This window comes from Cricetulus griseus, chromosome 7 (assembly GCF_003668045.3).
Source record: "Cricetulus griseus strain 17A/GY chromosome 7, alternate assembly CriGri-PICRH-1.0, whole genome shotgun sequence".
Taxonomy (NCBI): domain Eukaryota; kingdom Metazoa; phylum Chordata; class Mammalia; order Rodentia; family Cricetidae; genus Cricetulus; species Cricetulus griseus.
This window is the reverse complement of record NC_048600.1, coordinates 132,920,172-132,931,682: the sequence shown is the minus strand read 5'-3', so window position 1 is coordinate 132,931,682 and position 11,511 is coordinate 132,920,172. Positions and strand designations below refer to the sequence as shown.

Here is an 11,511-nt window from a genome sequence, read left to right as displayed (position 1 = left end):
GGCGGCTGGCGGAGCCGGGCGGCGAAGCTGGAGCGGAGGTGGCGGCGGCGGCGGGAGGCCGGGGCCGAGAGTGAGGCCGAGGCCGGGGCCGCGAGGCCTTTGGGGAGGCAGGCGGCGGCAGCCCGGGGCCCCAGCCCGGAGACGGGAGCGGCCGCCATGGCCGAGAGCATCGTGAGTGCGGCGGCCGGGAGGGAGCGCGGCGCCGGGATGAGGCAGCAGATTTGCCGGCGCTCTGGGCGGGCCCGCGGGAGACGGACGGTGCTGGCACCAGGGCTCCCCGCCAGCCAGCGCTGGGTGTGCGCGGGGCCTGCCTTGGCTGAGCCTGGAGAGGCTGGCGAGGAGGAGGCCCGTGGTCCGCGCGGAGCGGCCTCCTGCCTGCGCCGCAGGCTGCTCCGAGGGACCCCTGTCTCCTCCCAGGCCCGGAGCCGGCTACGTCCTTTGCTCCCGTCCGCAGGGCCTTCTCCTCCCCCACCCCAGCAGTGCCTCGTCACGATTTCACGCCGGAAGAGTCGTCGGGAGAAGGACATCAGTAGGGAGCCCCTTCCCCGCAGAGGAAGTGTCCGGGCTGGGGTGGGGGTGGGGTGGGCGTGGGGCAGACCACCACCTGGCGGGACTGGCTCCTCTTTGGCAGAGACAGCTTGCTTACCTGTTTGGAAGGAGGGCAGTAAAGAAGGCTGACTTCACTTTAGCCTGGCCGCAGAGATTGTTTCCCCGCGCCCCCGTGAAGCATAGCAGGGAAACCAGTGGACAGACGTTAGTTGACCCACATGGGTCAACTTGGGTCAACTTGACCCACTTGGGTGAGCTTCTCACCCAAGTGAACGTGGCAGGGGTTGGGGAATGGTGTGAGCAGCAGGCCGGTCTGATGGAGACGGACGTGTGGTCAACATTGACGGGTATTTGAGTATGTGGGAAATGAGAACCATGTCGGGGGCTTTAGGCCCGGGACGGCTCCGCAGTGGTTCCCTGCATTCGAAATAACATCACTTCTTTCTGGATTCCATGGGTCTCCAGGGAAGTCTAGCTCTTGAAGCGTTTTATTTTTTTGAGACAGTCTTACTAGTTTATCCCACATCATTCCTGACCTTGAGATCTTTCTGTCACAGTTTCCTCATACTGGAATTGCAGACAAGGTCTATCATTTCTGTTAGGTTAAGAGTTAGTGAAGGCTTTTCTCTGAGGGCAGCTTCTCTTTCCCCACAGCTCCATTTAGGGGTCTTCTGGTTCTCTCTGGAGAGATGTGTAGAGAAACTTTAGTTTAGTGTCCTAGATGGCTTGCCTAGAAATAGATGAGTTGTCAGCATTTAGACCTGCTCATTGAGCTTTCCACTACTGTAATGGTCTTTAGCGAGGTAAAGCAATTTGTTCAGGTATTCCAAAGGCTCCCATGGGCACCAGTGGGTCTTAAATAGACTCTTACAAAGTCGATTTCAGAAGTTTTACTTTGGAGATTTATGTATTTATGTGTGTGTATGGGTGTTTGCCTGCGTGTATGCGTACCATTTGGATGTCTGGTTCCCAAAGAGGCCAGAATAGGCGTTTGGATCCTCAGGAACCGGAGTTATAGATGGCTGTGAGCCACCATGTGGTTGCAGGGAATTGAACTCAGGACCTCTGGAAGAGCAGCCAGTGCTCTTAACCTCTGAGCCATCTCTCCAGCCCCGAAAGTAGTGCTCATAATGAGTTGAACTATCTCACCAGCCCCATTTTTAAAAATTAAATGCATATGTGTTCCCATATGTGGGTATGTGCATGTCAGTGTAGTTGCTGGTTGAAGCCAAAAGTTGTTAAGATGCCCTGGAGCTGAAGTTACAGGCAGTTGTGAGCAGTTCAGTTTGGATGCTGGGAACTGAACTAGGATTCTTTGCAAGAGCAGTAAGTGCTCTTACATGCTGAGCCATCTCTAATCCTGTTTTTTGCTTTTTTGTTTTAAAGATTTATTTATTATGCATACAGTATTCTGCCTGCAGGCCAGAAGAGGGCACCAAATCCCACTATACATGGTTGTGAGCCACCATGTGGTCGCTGGGAATTGAACTCAGGACCTCTGGAAGAGCAGCCAGTGCTCTTAACCTCTGAGCCATCTCTCCAGCCTGCCTTTCTTGTTTTTGATTCAAAGGGAGGTCTTTAAAGAATTTCTGTGGTGATATTGTCAAAACCTCAACAATTCTTCTGAGAAATTCCCTCCCTCTCCCCTCCCTCCCCCTCTCTCCCTCCCCTCCCCTCCTCCCCCTCCCCTCCCTCCCCCTCCCCTTTCCTTCCTCCCTCCCCCTCCCCTTCCCTCCCTCCCTCCCTCCCTCCCTCGATTCCCACATACCTGAACTAGTGGTGCTTGTCCTCTGACATCTAACTTACTCAGAGTCTGTGTTCTATGTGACCCAATCTGTCTGTTCCATATCTTGTCTCTTGCAGCCTGTGTCAGAGGTTAATCCAAAACTTTCTCAGTACAAGCTTGTTTCTTGTTAAACCCAGACGTATTGTAGATCAGGTGATGACGTGCTAAGTGTGATGATAGGCCTGTAATTCCAGGACTTGGGAAGGCTGGTTAAGGAGGACAGAGGGTATGAAGCCAGTTTGTACAACGAAACAAAGGATTCTTCCCTGCAGTTGCTTTCATCGTGGCTAGTGACAGGCTCCCACTCCTGCGTGAGTAGATGCAGGAGCATTTGTGGAGCCTTCCACAGAGAAGCAGACATCTTCACTTTTCGGCATGCCTCAGTGTTGTAGACAGAAGAATGGAACATGTGCAGATAGTTTCCTTATGTTTATAGAGGTGTTTTTCCTAGGTGTCAAACCCAAGTGAAGAGCACACCTAATAAGGATGAATGAGCGGGGTGAGGGAATGAGACAGATGTGGTGGGGAGGTAGTTGTGTACACAATTTTATGCCCTTTAACAATCCGTATATTCAGAGGGATTATCCAGAACAAAATCTAAATGTTGAACATACAGGACAAAGCCAAGTGCAAGTTAGTAAAAATTGAGAGACATGATCGTGCTATTTTAGAAAACCCACATTAGTCTTAAGTTACTTTGATGAAAGTAGACAAAATTCAGTTGACTGGAAGCCATTGTGGAGTTCTGCAGTATGTCAGGAAAAATCTTTAGACAATGCCTTGTCACATTTATCATCTGCAAAGCATTTCTGTATAGTGCTTCATTAATGACTGCTGTATTAGGAAGTAGGCATTTTCTGAGTTATTTTGTGTTTTCCCTTTCAGCCCTCGGGTGGCTGGACAACAACTGCCTAGTTTATAGGGCATGTCAGTTAGGGCTAGCATAATGAATGCCATGTTCTCTGAAGGCTTGGGTTAGTTTAGAAATCAAGGCCTAGAAACCGTCCCTTATTTAGGAATGTTGAAGGGCAGCCAACATTTTTAGCTTTGCCTTGCCATGGAAATACATTTTGTTAAAACCCAGCCTAGAAAGCCGGGCGTTGGTGGTGCACGCCTTTAATCCCAGCTCTCGGGAGGCAGAGGCAGGTGGATCACTGTGAGTTCGAGACCAGCCTGGTCTACAAGAGCTAGTTCCAGGACAGCCTCCAAAGCCACAGGGAAACCCTGTCTCGAAAAACCAAACCAAACCAAAACAAAAAAAACCCTGCCTAGAAAAACTTTTTTTTTTTTTTTAAAGATTTTATTTATCATGTATACAACATTCTGCTTCCATGTATATTTGCACACCAGAAGAGGGCACCAGATCCCATAATGGATGTGGGCCACCATATGGTTGCTGGGAATTGAACTCAGGACCCCTGGAAGAGCATTCAGTGCTCTTAACCTCTGATCCATCTCTCCAGCCCTGAAATCAAACTATTAATAATAGAGTTTACCATGGTGTTAAGGTCCTTTATTTTACTTTTAAACTAATTTGTCTTTTATTTTTATGTGTACATATGTGTTGTGCTTGTGTGAATTTGTGTGCACCACAATCATGCAGGACCCTGTGGGGCAGAAGTGTGCATTGCATTTCATCGCCTGAGCTGGAGACAGTTGAGAGCTGCCGTGGAAGTGCTGGGAATTTAACCTGATCCTGGGCAGGAACAGCTAGTGCGCTTAAGGGCTGAGCCATCTCTCCAGCCTTTTTTTAAAAGATGGTTTCATGTCATGCCCTCTTCGGACCTTGAAAGGCAATACACACTTGTGGTGCACAGATAGATGTACACACAGGCAGAACACCTATACATGTAAAATTTGAAAAAAAAATCTATGTTAAGATGGTCTCGTGTGGCCCAGGCTGGCGTCTTCTGTTGCTCTTGCCTCCACCTCTGGAGTGCTCCTGTGACAGGTGTTTCCACCACGTTTAGCCTTGATGTGGTATGTTCTGTACCAAACTAAAAGGTGTTTGAATCAGAGTGGTGCTCTTGGCCATCTCTCATGGGTTGGTGTCCCTCACCTCTCCTTTCCCCTTTAAGCAAAATGGAGGTGGTGATTGAAGGGGGGAGATTGGAGACTGAGGAGATGGTTTAGTGGGTAAAGCACCCACGGAAAAGCTGGACAGGGTGGTGTGCATCTGCAACTCAACTCTAGCACTGCAGAAAGTGGAGATAGCTGAGCCCCACTGCTGCTTGCTGTCTCCAGCCAGAGTAGCTGAAATGGTGAGCTCCAGAGTAGCTGAAATGGTGAGCTCAAGGTTCAGTGCGCCCTGTCCCCTGGGAACTAGGTGAGAGCAGGGTGTGCACAAGTGAGCGCACCTGCACACACAGGCACTGTGAAGAACGGTGGGGACAATCCAGGTGCCAGGAGACTTGAAGTGCAAGACAGCTCACTAGGTGCAGTGACCACCTTACTTCATTTCCAACAGATAATCCGTGTCCAGTCCCCGGATGGAGTGAAGCGTATCACAACGACAAAGAGAGAAACAGCTGCAACCTTTTTGAAAAAGGTACCTGTGACATATTTGGGGGGCCTGTCCCCTCCAGGGTTCCTGTCTGTGCCGTTCTCATTTCCTTTTTTATTCCTGCTACCAAGTTGTCACTTGTGGCTTTTTCTCTGTATGATTGGATACCTGCTGGATCCTTGTGGTAGTGGGAGGGCCACGGGTGGGGAAGGAGAGGGAGATGGGGCAGGCAGGGACAGAAAGACAAGTCTTACTTTGTAGTCTGACCTTGGACTCTAAGCAGTTCTCCTGCCTCAGATTCCTGAGTGCTGTTGGGAATACAAGTATGAGTCACCATGCTGAACTCTAGATCAGATGTTTGTCACAATTCTCTCTACCAGACCATGGGTAGATGTCAAAGTACTTTCCAAGAGGAATTTTTTGTTTGTTTGGTTGAGACAGGGTTTCTCTGTGTAACAGTACTGGCTGTCCTGGAACTCACTCTGTAGACCTTGAGGCTGGCCTGAACTCACAGAGATCCACCTGCCTCTGCCTCTGCCTCCCTAGTTCTGGGATTAAAGGCATGCACCACCACTACCTGGCTTTGTTGTTTCTATTTTTTATTTTTATTTTTTTACTAGATGGTGTATTGTGGATGTGGTTCTCATCTATGGTACTGGGTGTTCTTTTTCTTCTTTTCTTCATTTACATATTTATTTTATTCTGTATCAAGTTTCTTGTATACTTGCCTTGCATTACTGTCTAACATGTCTACAGAATGTTTTCATTGGGCACTTCTGAAATCCACCCCCCCTTGAACAACAGCTTCCCTTTTTTCCTCACTGCAGCCTTGGTAGCCACCGTTCTATTTTCTTTTTCTGTGATTTCCACTACTTTGGATGTCTCTTAGTGAGAATATACTATGTGTGTTGGTATTGTGGTTTTTGTTGTTGTTTTGTTTGTTTAGTAATAAAACCCCAATAAATGGTCTCTAAAACAACCTCCTTCTATCCTTACAAACTTGCTTGGAAGCAGGTCTTGAGCCCTGTGAATGTTGTTTGGGTAGGATGGCCTGTGCTCAGTAGTATTTATTTATGGCTTTATGCTCTGTAAAGAAATTGATGTTGGCAAGTGCGGTGAAATTGTTAATATTAAAAATAGCTCACAGACCAGCACTTGGGGGCAGGAGGGCAGCATTGTAAGTTTGAAGCTATCCTGAACAACTTGAGACCTTGTGGGGGATGTCCTTCTGTACAAACGTTTCTCTGATTGGTTGATGAATAAAACACGAATTTGCCAGTAGCCAGGCAGCAAGTACAGGCAGGGCTACCAGAGGAGGAGAATTCTAGGGAGAGAGGGCAGAGAGATGCCATGTAGCTACTGGGAAGGTGGGACGTGGGGTAGTCTCCGGTTGGGTTAGGCCATGTAGAAAAACATAGACTAATAGTTATGTGTTAATAAGTAAGAGAGAGCTATCCAGTAAGAAGCCTGAGCCATTGGAAAATGGTTTATAATTAATATAAGCCTCTGTGTATTTATTTGGGGCTAAACAACTACGGGACAGAAACTCTGTCTACAACCTTGTGTCATTGCCTCTTCCACCCCAAGCCAAAAAAATAACGACAGCTCATGGAATCTTTATGATTGGTTCATTTGATTGAGACCATTTATTTCAAGGTCTCATTGTTGGGTTTTCAGAAACCAGAACCCCTAGAGCCCAGTTGGGAGAATGTTTAATATCTGTTAAATGAGTTTCATTGCTCCCAGTAGCACCTGTAAATTGATAATCTACCTACCTGTCTCCCTTCTTTCTTCCTCTTTGTTTTCCCTCTTCCTTTCATTGTGTTTTGTCATTTTGTCAGGGTCTAAATGCATATAGCCCAGCATGTACTTGCTGTGTAGTTGAGGCTAGCCTTGAACTCCTGATTCCATCTTCCTGGTGCTGGGATCACAGGTGATCCAAAATCTTTTACACTTACACTGCCACTTCTGAGGTGGGCGGTGGTGGCGGCATGCATGACACGGTTCACATACGTAGCGGTTCATTCTCTCTCTCTCTCTCTCTCTCTGAGACAGGGTTTCTCTGTGGCTCTGGAGCCTGCCCTGGAGCTCATTCTATAGACCAGGCTGGTATCAAACTCAAGAGATCCGCCTGCCTCTGCCCTCCCAAGCGCTGGGATTAAAGGCGTGTGTCACCATCGCCAGCCAGCTGACTTTTCTTAATTGGTGGCGTCATTCTGTACTCGGTTGTTCTCTGTTGTTAGGTTTTATGATTGGAATTGGGGTTTTACTATTGACTAAAAAAGAGTAATTAACCAGCCTTGACTCTGGCTAGTGTCACCTCCTATGTTATTTATATAGGACCTGTTTCGCATGAGCACTTATCTGAGTTGGCACTGTTGTGATGAGTGGTTTTTCTCAAGAGTGAAACCACAAGGGATCTGTAAGATGAACACTTACTAACTTTACCAAGTTCTCGTCCGCTGTCTTGGCGCCCTGTGGTATGCCATGCTCAATGTTTCATTGCATCTCTGTTCTCTGGGGCTTGCAGGTCGCAAAGGAATTCGGCTTCCAAAACAACGGCTTCTCAGTCTACATCAACAGAAACAAAACTGGAGAGATAACAGCATCGTCCAGCAAATCCCTTCATTTGCTAAAAATCAAGTAAGTGTCTGGTGGATGGTAGGCAGGGGGAGGATCTAGATCCAGTGCCCTGACCGAGGCTGCCTGGATTTCCTCTTCCTCTGGGTGGTTCTCTAGTTATGGCCCTGTTGACTGCTCACAGACAGGGCGTTGTGTTGCTTGGATGGTGTACAACAGTTGTACCAGACCAGCACTTGCTGTTGATCCGTTTGACTGTGGAATTTTGGAACGCTGTTAGGAGAAGGTTGTGGTCTTGGGTCCATATCTGAAGTAGGGTCAATGTCTTGTCTGGAGCAGAGGACTTAGAGCCCAGCTGTTTGGGAAGAGATCATACCAGGTCAGCCCTGCTTACTAGGAAGATAGGTGAGAAATGGTGGCCCATTATCACTGAAGTTGTCAGTGTCTTTGGGACCCAGTCATGTCTCTGACTGCTTTCATGCTGCACTGGCAGAGGTGAGTGATTGTAATATGTAGCCTGCAGGGTTGAAAATGTTTGCTGTTTGGCTTTCTATCTACAAGCTGGTTCCGCCTGTTCTAACCTGGGCAACTGCATTAGCCAACAGTGAACAGTCTCTTTTGTTTTTTAGGTTCATGTATTTTTTGTGTATGAGTGTTAACCTGTATGTGTATTTGTCTGCAGGCCTGTTTATTAGAATAGAGCAGTAGGCTATTCTGACAATTTTATTACTTTTGTCATAGGTTAGGGTATGTGGGGATCAGAAATATGTAGTGTTATTGTCTGTTTTGCAAACACTTAGTACTTGTTTGCCTATCCCTGTAATTCATTTGTATCTTTCATTATTGTTATTTGTGACCATTTCCAGGGTGGCTTAGGTCATATTTTCTTGGAGCTTTAAGAGAGCTTGATGTTTGTGCATTTGTGTTTTTAATTGATTTGGCAGGTTGGCCTTCAGTTTTTTATGGTGCTGGAAGTAGAACCTTGGTCTAGAACATGGTGGTCACCCTTTCCCCCTGAGCTGCATCCTCAACCCTGAAAATCAATCATGTCTTAAAAAAACTGTAGCCAGGCATAGTGGCCCGAACCTTTAATACCAGCACTGGGGAGGCAGAGGCAGGTGGATCTCTGTGAGTTTGAGGCCAACCTGGTCTACAGAGAGATCCAGGACAGCCAGGGCTACATAGTGAGACCCTGTCTCAAAACAACAAATTTATTGGTATGTGTGCACATGTGTGAGCATGCTCTTCAGTGTAAGGTCACAGGACAGTTCGGGCAAATTAGTCTCCTTTGTGTGCTAGAGATAAAACTCAGGTCATTGGGCTTGTTAGGAGGCCCCTTCATCCACGGAGCCATTCCCCCTTGCCTGTGAGCCTTGCGAGATTTCCTCACCTCGCTGGACCTTGCTGTCCTTGTAACTTTGCCTCTTTCACATGGGTATAGTAAGAACAATGGCTGTGGCTTTTTTGATACAAATTCTTTTTTTTTTACTATATATGTATACGTGAGTGTGTATATGTCAGTGTGTGTGTCTGTGTGTGTTACGGTGGTGGTTGTTGGCTGCCTGATGTAGGTGCTGGGAATTAAACTCAGAGATGCTGAGCCATCTCTCCAACTGGGGCTGGGCTTTTGTTGTTGGTATTGGGCATTGGATTTAGATCTTAACACAGGCTAAGCAAGTTGCTTGACCACCAAGCTACAAGTCTAGTTTTTGTTTGTTTTGAGACAGGGTTTCCAGGTATATACTCAAATCAGCCTTGAACTCCCTCTTCTGCCCCCTTCCTCCTGAGTGCTGGGATCACGGGTGTGTGCCACTGCACCCACCTGGCTCTGCTTTTAAAAACTTCTCACAAGTAGATACAAGAAAGGAAATTAATTTAGATGGATGTACCCAGAACATCTCAAGTGCCGGGGTTAGAGATGTGTACTACTATGCTCTCTCTGCCTATGAGATAAGGTTTTTTTTTTTTTTTTTTTTTTTTTTTTTTAAAGATTTTATTTATTATGTATACAACATTCTGCTTCCATGTATATCTGCACACCAGAAGAGGGCACCAGATCTCTTAACAGATGGTTGTGAGCCACCATGTGGTTGCTGGGAATTGAACTCAGGACCTCTGGAAGAGCAGTCAGTGCTCTTAACCTCTGAGTCATCTCTCCAGCCAACGAGATAAAGTTTTTGTTTGTTTTGTTTTGTTTTGTTTCCCCCCTGAGACAGGGTTTCCCCGTGGCTTTGGATGTTGTCCTGGAACTAACCATGTAGACCAGGCTGGCCTCAAGCTCACAGAGATCCACCTGCCTCTGCCTCCTGAGTGCTGGGATTCAAGGCTTGTCACCACCACCCTGCAAGATAACTTTACAAATTTCAAATATTTTAAAATTATATGAAAGTAAAGGATAACCAGACCTTGTCTCAAAAAACTTAAAAAGAAAGAAGGAAAAAATCTGAATTGAATTACTCACACATACAGTCCCGTGAGTTTAAGACCCCCTCCCTCCCACCTGTGGACTGCTGTCCTTGATCTGGATTCCTTGCTCTCCATGTTGAATGTGGAGACCTGATTGATTAGCAGGACAGGCTCTGTCTGGATGTTGTCCTCTTGCTTAGGAGTATATACTATGTCTGTTTTTACCTATTTTTCATATTTTATTTTTTGAGTTGGAATTTTCCTGCTTGGGTTCATAGATTCACACCACCTTATCCTTTTATCACTTTCATCTTTCATTTTAAATATCCTTTTTTTTTTTTTTTTTTTTTTTTTAAGATTCCACTTTGCTCCTAGCTCTTTCTTGGAAGTCTTCTGTTCCATTCTTTGTAGGTGGTGTCTTGTAATTCCAGCATTTGAATTCAGGCGCCCCATCCCCCAGCACTTGCTTCTGTCTACTTTTGCACTCTTGTTTAAAGGAATTTGTTTCCCTTGTATTTTTGGGTTTTTATTGGGGGAGGTGTGAGGAAGCCTCTAACAGATTAATTTGGTCCAAGTTGATTTTCGTGGCATTCGTTGTGAAAGCACAAGGGGGTGCTGTGGAGCTGAGGCTGCATATTTGCTGTGTGAGCACCAGGGGGCGCTGTGGAGCTGAGACTGTGTTCCTGTGCTGATCCCACTCCATGTGCCAGTCTCTGCCTTAGAGCCTTGGAGGTGACTTCCCTGCTGTGCAGCTGGTTGTCTCATTTGTTCAGACTTTCTCATTGTTCAGGCTTAGTGATCTGTTTTTTTGTTTGTTTTAATTTGTTTTTTAAAGAAAGGGTCTTATGTAATCCAAACTGGCCTTGATCTTGAGGTGTTGCTAAAATGATCTTGGATTTGTAATCCTCTTGCTCTCTTTCAGCTTCCCCGGTGCTGGGATCACAGGTGTGCATGGACAAGCCTGGCTAATCATTTGGTTTTATTTTGGAGTTTCAGACTCACAGTCTTATGGGGCAGGGAGCTCAGGGCCTTGTCTCCTTTTACCCAGCGAACACTGCAGTCTTGATTAAGTTCTTCATCCTGGCCTTGGCCAGTAGTGGCTGTGTCATTTTCTGTTCTCATGGACTTCACTGCTAGGTTTTGGAGAGCTCAGCAGTGTTTTTACGGTACATTTGCTAAAACTGACTCAGGGTCCCAGCCAAGTAGTTTGTAGCCAGAGATTTGTTTAGTAATATTTAATCCACTGGTAGAAGCAGAATCCTGGTCACAGTTTGGCAGTTTTATGAGTTACCCCGTCTCCAGGGCCGCAGGGCTTGCAGGGTTTGCACTTGTAGACTCACTCTGACCTTCTTTTGGTTTGCTGTTCAGCATTGGCCAGCCGTTCCTTCATCTTTTTTCTTGTACATCCTGTTGATGGCACCTGAAAGTTTGCCAAATATTCTGTTACCTCCTGTCTTCAAAGGCTGGGGCTGATTGAGTGCCACAAGCCACCTCTGGTCAGGCATGACCCACAGTGTTTCTGTGAATAGCTTTGTGGGGAAACACTCTTTAGCCACAAGTCCTGTCAAGTTAGAGTAGACTTGGGGCAGCAGCTGTTTAGCAAAGCAGACCTTCCATAGAAGGAGGAACAGAAGAAGGCTGTTCCTGGGAAGCTGTCCTATCAGAGTAAGTGTTGGCATCTGTGGGT

General features: G+C 46.7%; 1 protein-coding gene across 2 annotated transcripts in view; it reads left to right on the top strand.

Moving 5' to 3' along the window:
• The first annotated feature begins 8 nt into the window (after positions 1-8).
• The window catches only part of Nploc4 (NPL4 homolog, ubiquitin recognition factor), a 55,344-nt gene continuing 43,841 nt past the window's right edge, over positions 9-11,511 (top strand). For both annotated transcript variants that reach the window (XM_035447191.1, XM_027425417.2), the window contains exons 1-3: positions 9-171; positions 4,803-4,883; positions 7,369-7,481. In XM_035447191.1, the coding sequence (XP_035303082.1) occupies positions 157-171; positions 4,803-4,883; positions 7,369-7,481 (209 nt within the window). In that variant the 5' untranslated portion in view covers positions 9-156. The remainder of the gene's footprint in view (positions 172-4,802; positions 4,884-7,368; positions 7,482-11,511) is intronic.